Raw genomic sequence first — 26,117 nt, 5'->3', positions numbered from 1 at the left:
GTCTCCAAAAGACTTCATGAGAGAGGGTTGTTTGCAAGAAGACCTGCTGTTTGCGTCCCGCTCACTGCGGACAGGAGAATCCGTTTATCATGGCGCAGAGAGCATAGATATTGGAGTATGGATCAATGGGAGACCGTTGTCTTCACTGATGAGTCCCGGTTCAGCCCAAGCACCGATTCTCGCCGTACGTTCATATGGAGAGAACCAGGGACCCGCTACCCACCCTCCAATGTCTGCGAAATCGACCATTATGGCGGAGGAGGTTTAATGGTCTTGGCAGACATCATGTTGGATGGCCGCACACCTCTCCATGTCTTTGAAAGAGGCACTGTGACTGGTGTGAGGTATAGGGACGAGGTCTTGGAACCCTCTTTTCAGGGGTGCAGTTGGCCCTGAGTTCATTTTAATGGACGATAACGCGAGGCCACATAGAGCTCTTCTGCTCGACGATTTTCTAGAGAGTGAGGATATTCGCCGGATGGATTGGCCAGCCAGATCTCCAGACCTTAACCCTATAGAGCATGTCTGGGACGCTCTGGGGAGGGCAATTGCAACTCGCAACCCCACCTCCGGGAACCATCCAGGGAACGAAAACAGCGTTGCTGAACGAGTGGGACCGATTGCCACAGGAAATGATAAACTGCCTTATTTCAAGTATGAAATCGCGCTGCGAGACCTGTATATCTGTAAGAGGGGACCATAACCTATCTATTAACCCATTTTTTTTGTTTATTCTGCAACCGCTGTTTCATACCTTCCGACTCCAACGAGTGTTGCGCACGATCATGCGTGTGTATTACAATTATTGAATGGTTATTTGTTTTGTATTGTATCAATGTATGTACATATCAAATTTCATTGAAATCGGTACAGTAGTTCGATAATCGACCACGTCTGCAAATTCTCTTAATTTCTTACACCAGTGTATATACACCGCAAAAAAAAACATTTATTACACATTTAGGTTTATTAAACTACTATACTAATAGTAACCTTTAATTATAATTATTAAACAATTAAGCATCGGGAACTAATAAATTCATGATGGTCAATTGATTCATTATATATGGGCTTTTTCATTTAGTACGAACAGTATATATGAATATCAAACCATTTAATTAATAAATTTATTATAATTATTGCTTGCATAGTTAGCGTCAGGAACTAAAAAAATCGTGTTAGTTAATTAATTCACTTGTTAATCATTAAGTGTAGCTATTAAACAACTATAATTATTAATTAATGAAAGACAGGAATATGATAATCAACTGATTAATTAAAAACATGCTTTGACTTGGTAAAAATACAAATGAAAAAGTGTTTACAAGTTTTTTCGGGCTTTTACCATCTTACTTTGGTTAAGCCTAGGTCTGACCGGTAAATCCCAAGTTTTAGTTTTACAAGTCTTCAAATTCCGTAAGGGGGCCGTTCAAGTATTACGTAAGCAATTTTTTTGCCATTTTTGATCCCCTTGTCAGCACTGTCCCCTATCTCCTAACGTGTATTGGTGGAATCAGAAACGTATGCGGATTTCAGTTAATTTCAATGCTATTTGAAGGCTATGAACTCAAAATTTATCAATTTTATCAATTTTATCAAATTTATCAAATTTATCAATTTTATCAATTTTATCAAATTTATCAAATTTATCAATTTTATCAAATTTATCAATTTTATCAAATTTATCAATAAAATTTTATAGAAATTTGTTGCGACACACCCTTTAAGCCAATATAGGTTTACCCGCAGACCAAATGTGGCCCTGAAAGTTATTTGATGTGGCTTGCCCTCTCAAACCTAATTTTGTAAAAATGAACTAAGCGACACATTTCCAAACCTCTTAAATGACCCGTGACCCAATTCCAGAGCATTTAAGTGGCCCCGTGGCACATTTTCAGATCACTGATAGGCCACAAAGATCACTTTCACATTAAAAGATCGTTTAACTAACCCGCGGCACAGTTCCAGAACACTTAAACGATATTCAGATCCCTTGAGTGACATGTGGAGCAGTTTTAGAGCACTTAAGCGGGCCCCCAGTGCGGTTCTACATCACACATCAGCGGAACATTCCCAGATTACTTAAGTGATCCGTGGCATAATTACGGATCACTTGAGTGATGCGTGGGACAGTTCCAGAGCACTTAAGTGGCTCGGACACATTTCCAGAGCATTTGAAGGATCCGTGAAACATTTCGAGACCACTAAAGTGGCTCCGTAGGGAATTTATCAATAGGGAGAATGTTTTATAGGGAACCATATCAACTATACTTCACCACATACCAACTCCGGTCACGTGGTTCTACTGCAATTTACTCCCTTTAACGAGTTGGGATGGAAATGAAGGTGCCATCTATATCGGTCGTCACCTCAAGCTTGTTAAGGAAAATCTTTTGTTACATATATTCTTCCGGCAGTTCGAACTTGGGACCTGAATGGCAATCTTCACAGGTGGAAGACGAGCATCTAACCACCATGCCACTTGGACAACTTGATGTCAGTTCCAAACTGCGAATCTTTTGTAACATTTTCATCCACGTGGCTCCCATTTGTAGGCGCCTTACCCAAAGGAAACTTCGGAAGCTTTCCGGGAAAGCACGACTCAACCACTAGAACAGGGGGTTCTTGACCTTTATCAGTCGCGACCCAAAATCCACAACAACATCAGCTTCGTGACTCATGGGCTGTTCGTTTTCCGGAATTACTGAAACCAATGACGCTATAAGTGTATTTATAATAGGACTGCAAATGTATTTGTACGACTGATTATAGGAAGTAACGGCGAATCAAGTTTGGGACGTGACGCAATAGCTCATGAGCCACTTGCCGTTAGTGGATTTGCACGAGCCATCTCGGAAGCCCAACGAATCATGTCTGGGTAATACCCAAGAGCCCCTGGCTGTTATTAAATTTTCAACCAGCCATCTCGGAAGGTCCCTGCGACACAAGTTTGAATCGTGACCCATAGGTTAAGAACTTCTGGGGTCTGAAAAACTCCAGGGTGAATAATCAAACATTAATGTGGACTGGTTTAGAATTTTAAATGCAATCACTGTACGAGTCAGTGCAAAAAAAGACCTAGGAAATGGTTGCCAGCGTCCATCTGTCTCTCACTTTCCCACCTCTAGACTATATAGCCAATTTCTACGGAATCGGGTACGCAGAATTCTAAGAAGTAAAAAAAAAAAAAAGCACATTGGATAAAGAGGAAAAGAGAGCACAACCTCTGAATGGGAACCTGCGTACATGCAATGCGTACGCGACTTCCGGTGCTGGTAGGAAAGCCAGCTGAAAGTTTTTCCTTTTTCCCTATTACTATTACCATTATTCTCCACACCCCCGCGGGGCACGAACCCGGGACCCTGTACCCGCTGACGTACACGTACTACTACTACTACTGAAAGACTTCAGCAGCTGTTTTTCGGAGCTCTACGATCGAACGCTGTACGCCTACCTACCTACCTTCACTGCTGCTACGTACAGCTTCCTCAGCTTCCACTAGAGAACAGGGCTAGGCCCACTTTTTTTTTTTTTTTAACCTGTATTTTTAAGTCGTCTCTTCTCCCCCCTAACCTTCTTGAAGGACTTGCCCAAACAGGAGGTCCTTCAAACATTCGTATGTGTGAGGAACGTTCCTTTATTCATCATTTTTCTATCTTAAACGCTGTTATGAACCTGTAGCAAGGGAGGTAGAGTGAAATGTATGACGAAAGAGGAATATAATGGACCTGCATGAACGCGGCAGATGGCGCGCGGCTTTTTTTTTTTTGTTTGCAACGTGCGGCTTTGTGCAAAAACACCGAAAAATTCGGAAGAAAAATAGTGTTTTGAAAAATTCTGTTAAAAAATGTTCGTGCAAGAAATTTTAGATTTCCCATAAAATCTACACGTTACGTAAATTTGTCATTAAAACCGATTGCCAATGTCATAAAAAATCGCATATTTTATCTATAAGTAGTCAAGTATTATATGTTACGGTACGATATGCGTATAATATTTATGAAACATTTAATTTCTTTTAATTTTAAAATTTTTGAAATTTTAAATTTATATTTTAAATTCAATTTTAAGTAAGATTGAATCAATGAAATTTTCGAACTTTTGCTTCATTTCATGAACGGAAATTTTCCTTTATTTTGAATCAATTTTTCTTCAATTACATAACTGTTGATAATTATAATTTATTTGATTCTTTTTTTGCAAAATAGATTCAAATTTTACCATAATATAGTCAACATGAGGGAGGAGCTTCACGGAAATATTGATGTGGCATTCAGATGCTAAACGTCGAAGAGCCCGTCTATATCATTGAAGTCTCTTATCGCTTTCGTATATATTATTGATGCCTCTTATCTGTAATATCAGTAACTCTTATATAACTCTTATCTTATCTCCCTCATATACAGGGTGTCCCATCAAGATCGCCCAAACTCTGAACAGCGAGATTCCTCGCTTGGAATACATACATGAAATATGCCCGAAGAACTGTACCTGTACGACCCGTAGTTCTCGAGAAAAATGCGAAAGAAAAGTATGACGTCATCATCCCCGGGCCAAATGATTTCACTGAGGTCCTTCTTGTTAAATTATCGAAAAATTCAACTACTTCTCATTTTTCTGAGGCTTATCTCCTCTTGAGGCCCCCGGGCCGGGCGAGCCCATGCGTTAAGAGGTGGTCTTGATGGGACACCCGGTATATCTCTTATCTTATCTCTCTCGTATATATATTATTGAATTCTCTCGTCCACATTATCAAAATGTCTATTATTATTTTTTTTTTTTTTTTTTGTTTGCATAGTGGAGTCTCTTATTTTTCTCGTCTAAGTATTAGATCGGCTCGTCTTAATATTGTACTGTTGTGTTTTGATTGTATTTGACATACATATTTTGGATGTCAAATGTCATGACATCGTTTTTCAGCCACCTCGTTGGGGCCTGTTGAACCCCCTTGTGTTTGTATTTGAGTCTCTTGTCTACAACATTAAACTATCTACCTCATCTATATTACTGAAAAATCTCGTACCTATAATACTAAGCTCTCTTATTTATCTCTCTCTCATCAAAATAATCATTCATTTGTATTTTCCGCATCGACTCATCTCCGTTCTACATAGACCGTTTCATCCATATTACTATCAATAAATATTTCTTTAAAAGTTCCGAAAACTATTTCAATAAAAATAGAAATAACTTCTTGAACGGTTAGATCAGTTTTTATATAACGTAAAACACAGTTTATTTACATATGGTAATATTTCAACGATGCAGCTTTCAAGATGGATCCAATCATTTCTTGTCATCGGGGGGGGGGGGGGGGAGAACTCGAAAATGGGTTTCGTCCGTGTAGCAACAGGCAATGGATAGAAATATAGGAGGTATATATTTTTTTCTTTCTCATTTTTGGGGTTGTTAGAAAGCATTTTTTCTTAGAAAGCGGGGAAAGACTTTTCTCGAACAGCCTTCGGTGAGGTGAGTGTAAGTATACCACGCGCATCCGCTTTTCAGCAAAAGTCCCACGGGAAGAGAGGAAGCAAGAACGTAAGGTGAAAAAAAAGAGAGAGAAGCACATATACAAGAATTTTTCCCAAGTCTCCAACAAGAATCAGATGCCACAAGAGCGAGGTCTTAAACAGGCAATAAACGTTAAATCGGAGGAAACAGGTTCATTTCGTAAGGGAACAACACGTGTGAAATATATCCCACGCTCGAAAGAATTTCCCATTGAGTTCGTTTTCTAACTCTACAGAGTTGACAAAAAAATGTTTACGCACTTTAAATTATTAAGGTACTTTAATTTTTGTATTTGGTCAAAAAAAAAAATGTAATTAGACTGGACCATAGGCGTACGCGGAATTTTCTCGGGGGGGGGGGGGGGGGGAGGGATAACACTATAATCTCAGCTTGGGGTGGGTTAGAACCCAACCCCCCCCCCCAACTATACATAATCACCGACTATTTTGGTAAGTTTCACTAATTTCTTTTCCCTCACTTTTAGGGGGAAGGGGGTTCTAGAACCCCTCCCCCGCCACTCCGCGTACGCCACTGGACAATCATGGCATTGCGTCCGACATGAAAATATACAATTCCCAATGATTTTGACGATAAACACGGGCGACCCACCATGAAAAAGTTTTATAGATGTTTCCTTTTAGATTCATTTACAACCATGTAAAATATGGAAAAGCGCTTTACGAGTGGTATCTGTGGATAACAATGAAAGTGCGTCCGACATGAAAATACATGATTCTCTGAATGGTTTTTGACTTGCTGAACACGAATATCACCATGAGTTGAGTTCTATCGGCCTTTTCATCGGAGATATTACCATGTAAAGAATGAATGAACTTATAGTGCTGAAATGCTTCTGTGTTTCTATGCCTTTTGGTGTGTTTTTATGCATATTATATTGCTCCTCTAATTATAATAAATCCGGTTATTATACATAATCACCGACCATTTTGGTAAGTTTGAAAAATTTCACTAGTTTTTTTTCTGACTTTTACTGGTAATTATGGGTAATACCCAAGCGTAGTTGGTAAATTTAATAAATGCTGAAAAAAAATGATAGTTGTAGGTCGATTGCATTCACGACGAATCGTTTGGGAGGAAAAATTAGTCAATTGCCCTCAACCCAATTTTTTTAAAAAAAACACCAGTTGGTTTGCCCTGCCTTGGATACCGTTTCACCCTTTCCCGATTCATCCTCAAGTCAAAATTTCATCCTCAGTTTGATAAAACAAAAAAGTGTCTCGTTCTGATCCTCTTTTTTCTTCAGCCCTTTCTCTTTCTGTTCTACCGCCTTCAGCCAAAGAATATAGGACTTCATAACTTCAAATTTAGGTATTTCTGCCTCACACACACAAATCGGCATATTCCTGCATCACTCAAGTGACTCACAGCATATTTACGCATCATTTAAGATGCTGCAGTTCCAGAACGAACACATTTAAACATCACTCAACGGCTCACGCCACATTCACAGATAACCCAAGTGATCCCCCGCTGTTAATTAATATATCACTTACGTGACCTGTGACACAGTTCCAGAGCCACTCAGCGGCCCGCAGCACTTTACCACATCACTCAAGCGACATACGCCAGATTTCCAAATGACTCAAGTGACACGCGGCACATTTCCAGAATACCTAAGTGGCCTACGATACATTTTCAAACTAATAAAGTGACCCACACTCTCCTGAAGGTTGAGCACCCATGAAGGTGCTTCTCTTCTATTGATAGGCATACACCAGTGCTCTTGACTAAAAAATATTGACCCCAAGGCCACAAATCAGAGGCGAGGTATCTTGTCGATAGGGAGTTTAAAGAGTATGTATTCATACTGTACAGTGTGTATATACAAGATTATATATTTTCTGCAATTAAGTTGGACATTATCTTAAAATTTGCGTAGTATTTCCATTCTCGGACCTCCTTTTTATGTATAATAAATTTTTGAAACGTACAGTACTGCACATAACAAACATTTATGAAGTTCTGGCCTGTACTAAGAGGTCGGAAAATATGAACAAAAGTGGGTTTTGGAGCAAATAGGGTGTTTTCGATTAAATGGAGGGGTAGGAAGTGAACATTCTCTCTCATAGAGCTCTGGCCTGCCCTTCCGCCACATTAGGCCGGATAGTTGTCAGCCCGCGGTAGTTTATCTTGGAGCGTTTAATACGGCTTGACGTTCATGAAGTTAGAAGTGAAAATCGTTTTAACCGACATTTCAGTATACAGTCGGCCCCCGTATTCGCGGTTTTGTTTTTCTTTATTGGAATTTTTTTTTTTTTTTTGCAACATTCAGAAATCGTCATTCACGTGTTTTGTTTACCAAATTTGAGTTGTGCATGTTTAGGATGGCTCGCTAATGATATTACTGTCATCACTGGAGCCGCCGCAGCTCCTGAGATAGAAACAGTCACCTCGGGTAAAATTAACCTCTGGCCACAATGTGCGCTCATTTACCGTATTCGCGATCACCCCCGGAACGTAACCGCCGCGAATACTGGGTGGAGGGGGGGGGCGACTGTATACTGTCAGCCCGTTCGGGTCTGAGACCGTTCTCGTAAGTACGTAAGCGAATACCGTTCGCAGGTGTCCATTGCGTTGTGTATATATAAAGTATAACCCAGGCAAAGTTTACACAAAGTAGTCATACATGAGATGCTGGAAGTTAATTAGTTTATTTACACTATAGTTAATTGAATTAATGCAAATTGTATTTCTCATATTACCATCCTTATTAAAAGAAAATAATACAACCTCATTCAAAAATACTTAACAAAATCTTCGGTTGGCCCCCAAAACAATTAAGCTCTTGGCCCTGAACATTATATGACCCGTGATTCCATTACACCTCAGTTCGCCCCCAAAACAATTACTTACAAGCACCTACACTATATGTCACATATGGGAAAGAGAATATAATCCATGCATCACTCACCAGGTGAGACCCTTCTCCAGTCTTCAGCCTCTTAGACACTCATCGCAGCCAGGAAACCGATTCCTGAGATTACAACTCTCGTCTTCACAAGTCATCTATTTTTCAGTCTAGTTTCGTTACTGCCTTGCTCTCTAACTCTAATTCCCCGTATCCAGATTTCCCCATCCCTTTAAGATTTCATTTCGGACGTCCCCCGTCCCTTGGAAAACTCCACCCATTTAATTTGATTTGATATTTTACCCCCCATCTCTAAGTTTCTATTCGTTTCTTGAAGGTTTATTCATACTCCAAACTATCAAATTTAAATATATCTGAAAATAATAATTTTAAATATTCCCTCTATTCTCTATTTCTATTTTAACTAGCACAAGCTAGTCACAAGCTAGTTAACAATACGATTCTGTTGTAAGTGGGCTCAACTTTCTTCAATATTGTTCAAATGATAAATTACAGTACATATTAAAAAAAAAAAAAAAAACGTTTTCCGGAAGAAAATAAAAATGTATCGTTTACACGTAATACATAAAATCATAAAATATCATCTATTATTGGCAATAGATGTCTCTAGTGAAACCGAAACTAATTTTGATTGGAACGCGTAAACAGCGAAACCGAAATTTGAAAAGGACGTTTATTGATTCTATCACGCAGGCCCACGAGCTATCCTTCATCGAATTTCACTCTAATTAAGATAAATTAAAATCATTTTTAATAATAACCCACAATGTGAATTTTCTCAAAAAAAAAAAAAGAGGGATAAACTTATTGTTAAAAAATATGAATCAATTCAGAAATTTGAGTTTTCAAATCGGCAGCAGATGTCGCTAGTGAAAACATTTATTTGCATCTGCACATTTTTAATCGCTCCTTAAATTTTCAACCAAATTGCATATTATTTTTTTCACGGTTGCTAGTTACTCAAATATTTGAGAAATTTCCGAATTCCCCCATCCGATAACCTACAATTAAGAAAATCAGCCCGAGGGCAATCGACCTTTTGGCGAAAACATATTTGAAGTTAAAAGCCATCCATTTTTTGAGGGCAAGTAAATAAATGTATCACATTTGCCACTTACTATGCATAAAAAAAATCAACATTTCGTACTGGTAAATATGATAAATCGACCCTATAATTGCTGTGATAAGATTTATTATTTAGATTGCCATACTTGCGAGCCAGAGTCTGGACCGGATATAATGAATTCCGATTTAATGAATTTTTTCGAACATCCCAGAAATAACTCCGGTGTGATGAAATCGGACCTCGATATAACGACCTCCTATTTAACAAATTTCCCCATCGTGCCGCGATATAATGAACTCTCATTAAAAAAAAAACGATCGTTCCCCGATATAATAAAGCCGTTCTTATCAAAACGCCAGGAACGGACCAGACCCCAACATTCAAAAAGCTGGCGTCCCTCGAGTTTCCCGGCATGCTGCATGGGGGAATACAGAAAGCGGGACATTCAGAATCTTATTTTTACAGGTTCACTGGGACGGGAAAAAAAACATCGTTATTACCAATACCTCGCAATATCCGATTTCGTTTTACGCGGGATCGACTTAATATCCGAAAAGTGATATCGTTTCCATTTTTACTTCCCTTTTCCTTCTCAATCAGCTCCAGCCCAGCAAACGACGGCCATTTTTAAGCTATACTGCGTGAGGGCCGTAAATATTTTTATAGTCGCAACGGGGCAGGGTACCATTCGGGCTATTTATGCTGCGGCTATTCCGTGAGAGAGAAAAGTCCCTCTTTTTTTTTTGTTTTCTTTATGGATATTCTTCGCATTTATTTTGTATAATTCCCCTTTTTTCTCTTTTACCCCAGCGCATTATTATCATTATTATGCCTTATGTGACTCACTCACCGAATATTTTGTGCAGGAGAAAACAAAATGATCGGTCACTCACTCCTCTGGACCTTACCATGATTGAGCTGAGCTCGGCCGAGCGTGAATAGTGCTTTTTTCATTTTGTGCGATGGATGTGGTGCTCGTATTTATTTTATTTCTTTTACTATAGGCCTATTCGTTTCTTGCCTATTTTATACATGCACGTATTTATTTTTTGCCGGTGCTTCCGACACTGTATTAACAAAACAAAAGGAGTCGTAATAGGTTAAAGAAGGGGCCATCTCGGGATGGGAAAGCAATTTCCTTTCCTCCATGTCGATCTCTGACATGATGGATCACCCGACAAATAATAGGAATGGTCAGTTCATGTACTATTATGTCGGACATTTTTAAATCATGTGTAATCATCGGACATTGTCTTTGAGTTCCGTCCGATTTCGGATGTCGCTGAAATCGGATCCTTTGAGAAAATGTGGGGAAATTGATAGAGAGAGAGGAAGACCGGGCTTGTCTTATATGTGTTCCTCACGAGCACCGTAGTGCTTACTGAGAGAGCTGACTCCAGAGTGTGTATGCTCACTCCAGCAAGGGATATCTTATATGTTTTACTCACGAGCACCGTGGTGCAAACTGATATACGATGAATGTCAGTGCCGTCTTGAAGAGGTGGGGACAACGATCGAAGTCAAATAGGATTTCAAACCACTGCAGCCTGTCACTGATTCTGATTTTTCTATGAATTCTGAAGATATTTCTTTCATGATTTCTGATATTATTTCTTAAATCTGTAATTTATTCTTCCAATGACTTTATAAATTTTATCTCAATTATGAATATAAAATTTCATTAATTCTGTTTGGTCATTTACATGCTTGCACGCACTCTAGGTCACTGTTTTGGTCATTCACTTGCACACGTTCTAGGTCGCTCACTGACCTGGTCCCTCGCTCATTGGTCATTTCTTTTAGTTATTCACATGCTTGCTCACGTTCTAAGTCACTTTTACTCATTCCCGTTCTTGCAAACTCACTAGCTCACTGTTTTTGTCATTCGCTGACCTGCCTGGCCCCTAGCTGTTTAGATTTATTAGTGGTGGATTTATATTGAGAGAGGGTTATACAAATTTTGCTGCCCTTCTCTACAAATACAAATACAACGCCACAACAGGCAAATTGCCCAACGAGGTGGTTGACTTAAGAACATCATGGATCCCCAACCCATTTTTTGGAGTCCCTACCTACTACTGCTACACCCCACATGCAACCCCCCCCCCGCGGAACCCCCCAACGAATCGGTACATGCGGGAATGTGCGTGTACGTGTAGTGCAACCTGACGTAAAGTTTGTTTCGGTGTAATGCTTGTTATGTGTAGTGCTGTCATCTGCCCCCAAATTTTCTAACTATGAGTGAAGTGTTATGGTTGAATGATTTACCGTTGTAGGACTGTTGCTCTCTGTGGCGAGACTTTTTTAACGGGGAGATCGGCTCGCATTTGCGCCTTGAAGTTGGGAACCACAGAAAACCAACTTCAGCCGACCACCACTGTGGGGTTCGAACCCGCATCCTCGCATCACGAGTCCGGCACTATAACCACTCGACCACCACAGCGGCTCATTCAACTAATTTTCTTGGCTAATCATTCCTCGAATTTGCCACATTGGGCTATAGCCCACTAAATCCCCTCCCGTAAATACGCCACTGCTCACGACTCAAAAACTGTGCTCAGCGATGTGTACTTCTCGATCGCATTCAACGTAATTCTAAACCAGAGTTGTCATAATACTTGAAATTAGTAACATTGCAAGCTCGACAGACTATAAATAAATGAGTAATTATCAATTTGCTATGTGAAGTGTAAAATATGTATTTCATTTATATATGCACTCGGATCGCAGCTATACAGAAAAGCTGTCCGACTGATCTTTTTTCGGCCATGATGTAACACAATAATTATAATAAGAGAAGGTTATCAACACAGACACAAACTTCCGGCAGCAATGCATAAAACCTAATTACCGAGTGGCTGCTAATGATGATGGCCCTGATGATTTATCCTTTTTTTTTTCGTTATTATTCTTCTGTTGTATATACCGTCACGGGTGCTGATCCACCCTTTCCCGGGTCGGGACTATATGTGTGTGTCCGACTAGACGGGGCAACTGATGCGAAAAGTTGGACCGCACCCATACTCAACTTGCGTTACGTCACTGGAGAACGAAGCCGAAGAAAAATGCATATTCCACGTCATTTCGATAGTGGGATTTCATTGGAGTCTGATTGAGATTTGAGTCTTTTAATGGCAAAAACTAATATCGATATTTTATAGATATTTTCTGTACATACATTTTCTATTCAGTGGTGTATAGAGCATGTGGGAGAAATTATACTTGCTGATTAAAATTTGATTGCAGTCTTGCTCCACAGGGTAATTCTAAATTCAACAGATGATATGACTCTTAAACAAGCATTTTTGGTCAAATCGCTATAGCAAAGGGGTAGAGGGTGGTTTTTAGAGAGTGCACAACAGCACTTCACCAGAAGCAAATATCATATTTTTCTCACTGATTTGCTGCAATAAGTGTAATCAACCATTCAAGGGTGCAGGGTGTTGTAATGTAGTAGGTCTTCTCATGATGGAAACTGGGTAACGCGAATTCAACCACAAGTCATTATACTGCTTGAACATTGTTTGGCGCAGCATAACCTTGGTGATCTTTGCACCAATGAAAAACAAACTCCAGTTCAATCCGAAGGTGCATATGAATCCTCGAATGGTTGGTAGCACATATCGTAGCAAATCCGTCGTAAGAATATATTTGTTTTTGGTGAAGTGTTGTTGAGCGCTCTCAAAAAAAAAAAACATCCTCTACTGCCTTTTTATTGCAATTCGACAGCACATTTTATGCTCGAAAATGCTTTTTTAAGAGTCTTATATTATCTCTTGAAGTTTGTCCCATGAGTTTAGAATCAACCTGTAGTGGTAATTTCAAAAATTTTGAATACGTTAAAAATAGTGATACCTACGTTATAACGACATCTCGCAATCAGAAGTATAATTTCCGTCTTCCAGAACTTCTCGTTATAAACTAATTTCAATTTTTTACTCCGTCAGGTTATACATTTTTGAGAATTGCTGCTTCATCTGCATTAAAACGTCTTAAATATCATTTCGATCCGATATATAAACTGAAGAGCCAAAAAACTGGTACAGGCATGCGCATGCAAATAAAGAGATATGGAACCAATCAGAGTACGGCGCTGCGGTCGGCAACGCCTATATAACACAACAAGAGTCTGGCATAGTTGTTAGATCGGTTACTGCTGCTACAATGGCAGGTTATCGAGATTTAAGTGAGTTTGAACGTGGTGTTATAGTCGGTGCACGAGAGATGGGACATAGCATCATCGATATGGGCTTTCAGAGCCGAAGGCCCACTCGTGTACCCTTGATGACTGCACGACACAAAGCCTCGCCTGGGCCCGACAACACCGACATTGGACTGTTGAGGACTGGAAACACGTTGCCTGGTCTGACGAGTCTCGGTTCCAATTGCTTCGAGCTGATGAACGTGTACGGATATGGAGACAACCTCATGGGCCCTACATGTCAACAGGGGACTGTTCAAGCTGGTGGAGGCTGTGTGGTGGTATGGGGCGTGTGCAGTTGGCGTGATATGGGACCCCTGATACGTCTAGATACGACTCTGACAAGTACGTACAAGCATCCTGTCTGATCACCTGCACCCATACATGTCCATTGTGCATTCCGACGGAGTTGGACAATTTCAGCAGGACAATGCGACACCCCACACGTCCAGAATTGCTACAAAGTGGCTCCAGGAACACTCTTCTGACTTTAGACACTTCCGCTGGCCACCAAAATCCCCAGACATGAACATTATTGAACATATCTGGGATGCCTTGCAACGTGCTGTTCAGAAGAGATCTCCATCCCCTCTTACTCCTACGGATTTATGGACAGCCCTGCAGGATTCATGGTGTCAATTAGTTCCAGCACTACTTCAGACATTAGTCGAGTCCATGCCACGTCGTGTTGCGGCACTTCTGCGGGTTCGCGGGGGCCCTACACTATATTAGGCAGGTGCACCAGTTTTTTTGGCTCTTCCGTGTATATTAGTAGATGAACAGAATTGATTTTTGTTCTCACGCAGCAGTTGATTCTTTTAGTGGTAATTACATAGAATTTCGTATCACCAAAGCAATTTAGAGACCCAAACCCCCAACAATTAGAATTCTCAATAATTAATCACTGCTCACTTCTATGGCTGCGTGAACTTGCTGGAATTCTCACGCTTGTCGCAAAGTTTTTCAGCACAATTTGTCCACAGGTTCGGAAATTTTATATTGTTGGCTCTGATCACATTAGCCCTGGTTGTGACCGTGTTAATTTAGTCACTGGGAGAGGCAAAAGTCGATTAAAATCGTTTTGTATTCCGTGTATTTGTGGAAGAGCCCACAAAATAGGGAAAGGGGTATAAATATGATTTTTTGATGTTATATTGAATTTTTTCTAATCTTCACTCCATTATAACGAAATTCTTTGCTTTTTTTAACATTAGCCCTTTGACAAGCACTCGTTATAACGAGACTCTCGTTGTAAGCCGCATTCGTTATAACAGACTTTTACTGTAGTTATTAATCAGGCTATCGCCAGTTAATATTGAGTAGCTACATATAATCGGTCTATAACAAATGAATTTTGATTGGTTGTAGCTTCGGACAACCGTGAATGATATTCAAATAGTAATTTAACAAATAGTTAGCTAGCTGTGAACTGGTTCATAAATTCATTGCACCTGGAACACGATAGGCTTTCCTGTTCCTAAATCTGCCTAGCGATTTTCCCAGACTGCAGTCTTTGAGTTTGGCCGTAAGATTAATAGAAATAAACTGCACCAAAATTTCTGAAATTTTGCAGTGTTGCTTACACAGCATTTGTCCATAAGCTAAACCTCAAATATAGATATCTGACTAATCGTTTAGAATTTTTATGAATTTTAAATTTTGGAAAGAAGATATATCTCAAAAATCTGAACTACTTTAAAAAATACTTATTATTGGTCAGTTGCTAAATTGTGCGTTCAATTTACTAGGGAATTCAGACACACCCCTCGCCCCCATCTTGTGTAGATAATGAAACATTCCCGTTGAGGTTTGGTCTAGCTGAATTTATTTAGGTCTCAAATTTGTTACATTTATCCCAAATACGAGTGTCATACATAAACTTCTTCACCAATGGGTGGATTAAGACATGTGGAATAAACATTTCTGCGAAATTTCTGAGTATTTAGTTGCAATAGTTTATCATCTTACGGATGAGCTGCGGATATTTAAGAAATTTTATCTGAGAAAAAATCGTTCAAAGTTTGTTTCTTGGGTACTTTTACACTCTGTCATTCAAACACAACAGGCAAAATTTTCAACGATATGGCTGAGACATAGCAAGTATGGATGCCATCTATTTCTAAAATACAGCAAAATCTTTCTTTCTTCATTACTTTTCTTTATTTTCAAAGAATCAATTAACTGATTTACACAAAAAAAATTTCATCTGATTTGCAATTAAATGAAATATTTTTAAATTCATTTTCTGCAAAATTGACATTTTGAAGATTCAAAAGAAAATGACTCCCTAAATGACTTTGATGCGCATGCGTATAAAAAACTTGCAAAAAAAAAAAATTGGAGGTAGCTGCGTTATATACACGGCCGCAAGTTTTGACGTGAATCCGTTTTCTGTGCCTTGAATCACGTGCTGCGTACTGAAATAATGAACTTGTGTCATTATCATTGGCTTTGTCTTTAGAATAGCTAAAAAACGACACCATTGCCATCTATTTTCGTTGTGAACTGCTCGAGATAGCGGAAAGCAATTTGTTACGGATCAGGGCAGCATCTCTGGTGCCCAGACGGAAAGATATATTAAGACCGGAGTGATATCATTGAATACACCTTTGCAATGTGCATCTGACGATACACCATTACTTTTGACGTGATTTGCGTACTTTTGGAGATATAGAGTAAAACAATTTTTGTTACGAATACGGGCAGCAGTCTGGTGCCCGGGGGGGAAGAGGGAGCATTGAATGTACCTTTGTGTGTGCAATATGCATCAGACGATACCATTGCTTTCGACTTGCTTTGCGTACTTTTTCCAGATATAGTGGAAAACAATTTGTTACGATTCCGGACAACGGGCCTGGTGCTGAGACGGGAAAAGATAATAATGCCGACGTCATATCATTGAACGTACTTTCGCAATATGCATCTGAAGATAGCATTCCTTTTGACGTGCGTAGCGTACTTTTGGAGATATAGAGTACAACAATTTGTTACGATTCAGGGCAGCGGGCCTGGTGCCCAGACACGGGAAAATATGCATGCCAATTGCTGGGTTCTTCCTGAGTTTGTAAGTTTTTGCAAATGCTCTCAGTATAATCACACGATTGAAAAGACGTATCCACGCCAATAAAAATCCAGTGACTTTGAAAGTGATGAGTGGCAGCACATAACTTATTACAACAGCCCATTATCAAATGGTTTCCGTTAACGTCCTCCATCTGTTGCTCAATGAAAAAAAGAAAAACAGCGAGAAGCAATAATGATAATGATGACGATAATGACGAAACAAAACGCAGCGGGATACATACAAAACCATTCGTCGTCAATATGGCCCACCATCACTTATAAACTCAAGATGGCACCTCTCAAAAAAAAAAAAAAAAAATCAAGAACCCGGATACACGCGCCATTGCTAGGGTTGACGGTGGCGCGTGCAGTGGCGCATGCCATAATGTATATTTTTATATGAAGTTACGTTCATTAACAGGTGCTAGACGTTCACGTTTGGCTGGAACAAAATAATAAGAGTTAACTACCCCATTCCGAATCTGTTAGTTAATCGGTAATTAAGAGTTCGGTCTTTGATCGCCGTCGGCCATATTGCTTGGAGGGCATTTCCTATCAGTATGCCGTACGACGACCTTGTGGTTGCGTAATTCTTCGCGGATCCTAAAAAAAGAAATCGCTGTGTTGGTTCGAGTCTTATTTTGTCCCATCTGGTAGATTTGCCCGTAGGCAAGCCCCTGGGAATAGTGTTCAAGTTATTTGTTACTAGCAGCGAATCAAGGTTAGAAGAAAGCTATTTATGAGCTTTCGCTTTTGAGAAAAACGCATCGGTGAAGGTCGCATAATGGTGGGTGAGATTTTGTTTTTCTTCAGTAGACGAACACCGTAGGGTTACGCCCATGACGATAGAGGAAAACGGAATAAGGGTGGCATTTTTTAGTGATGAATCATGCTGTTAACCACCTACATAAGTGTTAGAAAACCTATTAGTTATAACCATTAGATGCCGCTTACTACCGATTGAGTTGGGTCGTAAAATATGTCTGGCATCAATTGCTATACAACCCAAAGCCTTTGCAACGCTGGAACATGTCGGATGAGATAGCTCAATGGCTTCATATTCCATCAAATCCGTCAAATCGCCGTAGGACAATTTACTACCGATTCAGTTCGGTCGGAATCTCGTAGTAGAATGCCTGATTGCAAGTGCTGGACGATATCCGATCATCGAACGTCCATAAAACTGTAACAACCTCAGAGTGTTGTGCCACCGAATGAGACAACTCGGAGAAATGAGTAAATTCTGTTACAATCTTTAGATAGGCCAATTTACCATCAAATGAGCTAAATTATAATCGGTTAGCAAACTGACTCATAACAATTGCTGCACCATATCCAAACATTGGCCATCAGTGACGCTGGACAAATTCTTCAAGTGATTGTGTATCGAATGATCCAACGGGTAAGCTATAACATTCCGTCAACTTTGGTCAAATTTGCTCAGGGAAATTTGTAACCGATTGGTTAGCGATAGGTCTGGTATCAATTCCTGGGCAGATGACAAACCTTATAATACGCAGACAACTACTTCGGCTTGCAGATGTGGCGACTCTAAACAAGACCATGTCTAACAGATGTGGGGACTTTGAAAAAGATAAAGCTTTGAAGATGTGGGGATTTCAAACAAGACAACATCTCAAAGACGTCACGAGTCCAAACAAGACAACGGCTTGCAGATGCGGCGTCTCCGAACAAGACAACTCAACAGAACAATTTTATATTCCGTCGCCATACATAGCCCGATTTCTTCAGAAAAGAACCCAAATACAAATCTGTTTCCCACGAATCGGTAAATGCCACTAAACGTCACTTTCGTAAATTGTGACCATACAAGATAATAAGGACAATAAAACCACTCAGAAGACGGTTCAGACAAACGTATAAGTGAAGTGCAGCGACCGTGTAGATATTCTGTCCGAAAAGAATGGAAATTACCCAAAATTGCATCAGTGACCACCTCCTCCTCCTCATTTTCCCTAAGGATTCAACACAAAAGGGGAAAAAAGGGAGATAGATGTATTACACAGATAGCGTTTTTTGGCCAGTGATTGCATGAGCAACATTATAAAACCAAGACATGTTTCGCTGACTCGTCACGTGATCTACCGTAGTAGGGCTATATAATGTTGATGTGGTTTGAGGATTTCACCCTCCGACATCCAACACACACCCTCTATTACACCACTTTCAGTATAATAATAGAAAAAGAAAGACAGAAGGATTATATGGAATCACAACACCGTGACACATCATGGGACCGGTCACAATTATTAGAGTTACGTCGTTGTTGCTGTTGTTCGGAATGGTCATATCCGACTGAGACTACATATAGATATGCGTTTCGCTGCTGCTGCTGCGAGCAAGATCAAGGACATCATCACACAGACAATGCAATTTTTCCACCCTCCCCTGTATAAAAGACGGGGGGAAAACAATGGGACAATGTTGCACCCTATATAATATTATCATCGCTTCACATGGAGATCCTGTTGTCGGAAAAGAACGCTCTTGTCGAGCAGTGTCTTTCTTTTTTACCTTTCACCCTTGTTGAGACTACATGTGGATGATACTATTCTGAACATATCCTGTCTATGGGGTTTGCTTAAACTGATGCGTATGTATGTAATTGAAACAGACAGACATGGACAGTTTCGTCGAGTTTTCTTGTCAAGTCTGGACGTAATTTCTGAAACAAACACGATTTCTTAGCTAACATTTGACCGATACGGATCAGACCTCTCAGTGATTGTAGCTGATACATCCTTAAAACATGTTTGGAATGCTATTTTAGAGCCCGAAGAAAATTTATCGCAGTGAATTATTGGGATAATGATATTATACCCGTATTTTCCTGTAATTATGGCTGTCCATTTTTTTTTTTTTACTGAATTTTCTACAAAGCCTATTTTGATTTTCATTCTTAACAGAAATTAAAAATTTGTACTTGCCATGTTAAATTTTTTTTTCTTCATTCTGTAAAATACATTTCAACTTACTGTGGGCTCGCAGTGGCGGTTTTTTTTTTTTTGCCGCCATTGGCGATTTTTCAACAATTTCAGTGATAACTGACAAATTTTTTTTGACAAGAATCAGCCGTACTTTTCAGTAATTAGGATCTCAATTTTCCATATTCTTCTCGAGAAGATATGGTCCGAAGATACAGGCCGATTTCATCAGGTTTATTTGATCAGATTATGCAGGCCGAATGGATACGGGAAAATCAATCCAGATGGCCTCAAGGAACTTCACGTTTCTCTCAAGATCGTGCTGAAATCAATAGTATATGAAATTTACGAGGTTTTCTGTTGGTTTCCAAAACCGGGATTACACTACAAACGTCTTAGAAAAGTTCTTTCATAAAACTTGAAAAATACAACCAGTAAGCTATCCGTTATCGAGCAAATGTAACCAATAGGCTTATTAGTTGTTATTTCTAAGTTTTGTAAAAGATCTTTTATTAAACTTTGATAGGGAAATCCGCCTATTGTTGAGGACTCAGTCCATGGGTGAACTTTGGCCAAAATGAAAACCTCCATTTTTTCTCACCATCTCGGAACTCAATTATGAGGTTGAAAGTAATCTTACGGAGAGTCTTAGCCATCTGATAGTAATTTACTAAAAATAAAACAGATTTCTTTACCCGGAATTAATGTGTTAAAACAACAGCCGCAGCTGATTCTGAACTTTTTTTTATTGTACATCTGAATTCAACAACTAAAAAGCCATATTCTCCAAGACAATAACATTCTTCGTTCGAAAAAGTTGTTCGATACATGGTGGTGCACCATTAAATGCATGGTGGTGCATTTAATGGTGCATCCAGTTTAATTCGGAAGCGATTGGTACAGTTTGCGATTGCGAAGAGAGTTGCAAACTCGTGGATCTAACTTACCTTAATATGCGCAATGTAAGGAATCTATTGTTAGGATTATGAGGTTATTCTCTGGTTGCCATCGATTCAACTGTTTTAATCTAATTTAACAAACATGAAATCGGTAGTGATTCCAGATCCGCATTTTTCCGAGTCTAAATTTGCCATTGTAAAGCTGCCTTAGATAAAACTGCTGACCAGGTGCTCTCTAAAACAGAAGGCCTACTTTTCAACCTGTGTGTGGTTCGTGGATCCCCGGGGAGAGAGGGGTATTGCAAGTACTTCTAAGGGGGCTTCGCAGGACCATTTCCATTTACTTCGATTGCATAAATGACACATTCGGTGTTCTCGATATTTCATTATTGTATTTCATTATTTTAAGTTTTATGATATCAACTTAAGGTCAACAAGTGATGTTGAGGTCAACATCACTTCGTCTGATGTTGACAAAAAAAGGATGCTTATATATATCGAAAAAAGGTAAATAATACCCACTTTAGACCAATCCCGCTCCTGTCTGAGCTTTCTCTATAACAAAAAAAAAACCATTTCCCCTCTAAAAATGCATCTGGTTGTAAGATTACATTAAAAAAAAGTGTCATAGGGATCGTTAATGTTATGTCAGTGAACTGTACTCAGCTTTATGTGCATAACTCTAAGTAATCGCGTGACTCTTAAATTCCATTCCATGAAATTTAAAGAAAAAACGAAACGAGTTCCTGATTAAAAAGCTTATGAAGATCGTTTAGTGACTAAGCCTTTTGTTTCACCAAAAGTGACTATTCAATTATCAAAATTTATACCTTTTTTTTCTCCTTTCTTTCATTTGTTACATTACAAATATTCATTTTTATGATAGGGAAGGGGGATATATGGTTCTCTTTCTCTCTCTCTCTCTCTCTCTAACCCATTGTTTAGTCTTTTAATAAAAGCTTAAGAAACCGACTCTTTCTATTCACTTATTTCGATCGGGTCTATTAAGGAAATTCTGCAATATAATTTTTTTTTTACCAGGAGCGTGAAAACTATATCGGAGGTACGAAAACATGCACTTGACAATCCATAGAGATGCCAGAATGTAAATTTTAAGTATCATAAGGGATTCGGCCCAGTGGAAAGGTCGAGAGCCACTGCTATAATCTATTCTTTTACAAACCAGTGTTTAATGCTCGCGAGGGCCTATAAATTCGGGAGTACAAGATGGACTAAGGGGCTTTTGAATAGCTGGATTCAAACAGACACCATCATACCATCATTCTTCATACTGTGAATCAGCGACACATCAATATTACTGTAATGCTGTTACTTATAACATCAAAGCACGCAATGCTTTTTTCTCGTTGAACAATTAACCGTATCCAATTATTTAGTATTAGCTGCAATTTTCAATGTCATATTCCTCAACGAGCAGGTTTTTGGATACTTATTTTTTTAAAATATAGAATTTCGACACCGATTTTCAATCATTTAATAAGGCTATTGCTTCACTTACTAATGCAAAATAAATAAATAAAATGAGGGAAACTGGCAGTGGTTACATTTTATTTCCTGATTTAGAAATGAAGATTTTTTTTAGTTCCCTCTTTTAGCATTAATATTTCTTTAGTTCTTCCCATGACCCATTGTTTTCTCGTTCGGTTCTTTTTTCAACTTGTTTTTTTACATTCAGAACTGTTTTTGAAAAAAGAAATGTTATTTTTATATACTTTTTTAAAAGAATGATTTTGATCAGTTCTTTTTTACAGTAGCATCAATTTGAAATCAGAAAAGCGATAGAAGCATTACATTTTATATAGATATGGAAGAAGAAAATGTCATTAAGCAGCCATTGAAACTTTTCCATTGCATGATATGTAACAAGGATGATAAATAAAACCAACGGAAAAAAATATATATATATTCACGGCAAAAAAAATGGGGAGTAGTGGCAAAAAGAAATTGGTGCGGATGACAAGGAAGAATGGCGAAAGAGCAATAATTTCAGTTGAGGAAAATCTCAGATGGTAACATGGAAATGCCTATCGGGGGAAATTCCTAGGAAACTAGAAATTTTGCTCATTTATTTTAATTATTGGCGATAAATTGCAAGTTGTCACCGAAACCATTGTTATCGTTCAATTGGAATTCATTTCAGAAAAGAACTAACGAAACTGTCTATTTCTTGGCCGCCAGCATTGTCCGATTTGGTCAGATCAAAGGGAGTCCTTCGCATTCTAAAAACATATGTATAAAATATCTTTGCCAACAAACAATTGGTTTCTATTTTAATTTTTCTATATCAAGTGTGTAATAGTGTACATTCCCTCCCATTTTTCTTTGCAAGTGCTGTTTTTGATTTTGGAATAATTAATCGAATTTTCATTTAATTACTGATTCCTTTTTCTTTTACTTTTATTTTTAATTTTATCTTTTCTCACTATTTTCATATATATATATATTTATTTATGTGTGGTCGTATATTTTCTATTCATGTATGTATTGTAATTTTTTTTCTTTAAACATTTGCATTGACACCATACGGCATCCACTGGTGCTATATTGCGCTTTTTCGAACTGCATCCGTATGTTGTTATTGTACATATTGACCTGATTTATCCTTCTCTTTTTTGTATTACGCTGTATTGCAAATTTTGAGTTCCTTGTATCGTATGTTTGTTGTTGTTACTTACGTTTGTAAGCCTCGTGGCATATTCTGTGGAACACGAGGAGTTGTTTCTGAAGGACCCAAATCAAAAAAATAAATAAAAATAAATTGTTCAACTTAACCTATTCCTGACCGCTCTTTAAAATTCGAGACCTACATTTTTTTAAAATCATTTCTGGTTTATTGAATAACATTTATGAGAACAATTAACACATTTGACAACAGAGTTTAGTTTATCACGTTTTTCTCATCAATCTATATTTTTTCAAGCATTGAAGGAATCAATTTTTTTTCTACGGAATTCTCACTTGATTTCTCACGAAATTTTGAGAAAATTCAGTTTGGTTTAAATTACTTCGAGTGATATTGATGCACATCTCAATATAACTTTGAATTTAGTTAACTTTATATCGATGCAAATTGATTAAATGTATTGAATTTGAATAATTAATAATTTTGGTTATGGTAAAACCCCATGTAGCCTACTGTATGGCAAATAAGAGGGGGGGGGGGACGGTCAGTCAGTAAAGTAGGAAATGCCGAAAGTCACATGTCCAGAATGTATTTTGGAGTATAGCCTAAATATAGAGGGGGAAATACGACTTTTTCTGTATCCATCCTTTCTTGGAAATACATCAGAATAATATTAGCAAAGAGCATATGTGCAATGATGAGTGATTGGTAATCATCCTCAGTTCAATTATTAGAGATACAAAGGAAAATACAAATTGTGCCATCAAGAGCACGCGTGGCTCTTCTCTGCACTCCCTCGAAAAGCGGGTGTGTTTGAAAATTTTCTTGACGGAATTATAACGGAAGCTTCCTAATTTGCAACTCGTTATAAACGAATATATCTTGTATCTTCAACATTAGCTCTTCGACAATCATTTGCAAATCACTCGTAATAGCGAGATTCTCGTTATAAGCCGTGCTCGTTGTGTTTTGTAATTGGACTTTGCAATAGGAATTTCTCAGCGCTTTTGCGTAAGTTATCTAGTTCTTTTTTTCAACACGCATTCCAATTTTTCGTAAAGCCAATGTCATAATTAGTAAATTATCCATCTAAATGTTTAATGAAATTATTGTGCATAGTTCTGAAATATAAATTTAACTGAAGAAGCTCCTAATTATCCGCGGAGTCCTATAACTTGTACGATTGTTAGTCATTGCCGTGTTCTTTTCGCTTGGAGAGTATAGTAAGGCTTTCATAAACAGAAAAGATTTGGGGCTTTCGTTGTTTTATTATTACGTGTTATTCACATTTACTGATTGTGCTAGTGTATGAAATTGTCATCTGATTGTTATGAAATATACTTATTGCTTCCGAGGGTAACGCACGATCATCGTTTCCATTTTTGCTGAAGTTGCGTATCTCAAAACACGAATATTTTCTTCACATTTAATCATATTTTGTGAACAATTTTCCCCCACACTTTAATTGAATAATGGTATCAATTTTCCTTGCACTCGATTGCACTTTGTAATGAAATTTCTCCTCCCTTCATTGTACTTTGTAGTCAATTTCCATACACTTGCGCATTTTTTAATAGACTTTCTTCTCATTCTATAGTACTTTTTTAATCAATTTTCCACGCACTTCTTTCTACTTTATTGTCAATTTCCTTACATTTTTATTGGAAAATGTAATCTATTTTCCTTGCACTCAATTATAAATAGCAAACAATTTTCCTCGCTCTTAATAGTATTATGTAATACATTTTTCGCATACTTAATCGGACTTTGTAGTCAATTTCCTCCTACTCTAATTGAAAACTGTAATCAATTTTCCTCTCGCTAAATTTTACTTTGGAATAAATTTCCCTCGCAGCAAGAAATTTTATTCGGACTTGATTATACTTTGCAATGAATTTTTCTTGCATTTGATTTCACTTAAGAAGAAATTTCTTCATACTAAATTGTACAATGAAATCAATTTTTTTTGGCACTTGATTTTTTTTTTTGCAATAAATTTTCTTCGCACTTGATGGTACATTGCAATCAGTTTGCTTTGCGCTTAATTGTAATTAACTGCAATTCCTATATAGGAAAAGTATCGACAAATTCATATTGTTGTCAACTATTCTTGCGTCAAAGACTTATCGTTCGTAGAGTTTAAACAATAAAAATATACAATTATTAATAATCAGTAGCATTTGAAAAGAAAATATTACGTATTCAATTTAGAGCATCTCTTCACTCACCTAATTTCACGACTTCCATCAACAATAAAGTCACAAAAATGTTCACACCACCCGGACAACGTCTAAACCTGTAACAATTAATCCTTAGAAAGTTCTCCATCATCTTCACCAATCCTGGACCTGAATCCAGATCCTGAACAAGAACCAAAGAGTTTCCCCCGACGACAAAACACACACAATCAACTCCACGTATTTCTTTCAATTCATCATTACGATAGTTAAATAACGCGTATTATCTCTAGATTTCCATTCTTGCCACAAGGAAAATATATTCAACAAACGTGAGAAAAGAAAATATTCTTCGCTCAGGAGAGCTCGACAGGTGTTCCTTTTAACAATGGGGAATATTCAGGTGAAAATAGCGCAGGTTTTTTCCTTTTATATTGTTATTTCACCTTCGGTATACGTCCGTCCTCGCGGGCCGGTTTCATTGAAACTTATGAATGAAATGAGAAACCTGCGTAAAAGGGCCGGCTTTTCCCACATAAGGAAGAGTGACGTATGGGGGGGTCACGTGGTCGGACGCGCATGCGCGTTTATCATCCCCGTTCGGCATGAATGGAGCCGGTGCGAGATCGTATTTTCTTCTTGTTCCTCTTTTTTTATTACAGTTATTAAGTATTTGTTGGTTTTTTGATATGAATAATACATTAAATTCTTGGAAGACATT

General features: G+C 38.3%; 1 protein-coding gene across 1 annotated transcript in view; it reads right to left on the bottom strand.

Annotated features, from left to right (window-relative positions):
- LOC149083626 (uncharacterized) overlaps positions 1-25,896 on the bottom strand; it is a 61,295-nt gene extending 35,399 nt beyond the window's left edge. Inside the window, exon 1 of the mRNA XM_089234112.1 lies at positions 25,448-25,896. Coding sequence (XP_089090238.1) covers positions 25,448-25,550 — 103 coding nt within the window. The 5' untranslated portion in view covers positions 25,551-25,896. The remainder of the gene's footprint in view (positions 1-25,447) is intronic.
- Positions 25,897-26,117: the final 221 nt, after the last annotated feature.

The sequence above is a fragment of the Pholcus phalangioides genome, unplaced genomic scaffold (assembly GCF_987345545.1).
Source record: "Pholcus phalangioides strain wild (caught in Gottingen) unplaced genomic scaffold, Ppha-v1.0 ptg000008l_1, whole genome shotgun sequence".
In the NCBI taxonomy this organism is placed as follows: Eukaryota; Metazoa; Arthropoda; class Arachnida; order Araneae; family Pholcidae; genus Pholcus; species Pholcus phalangioides.
The sequence above is the reverse complement of the archived record's forward strand: the minus strand, read 5'-3'. Positions and strand labels throughout refer to the sequence as shown.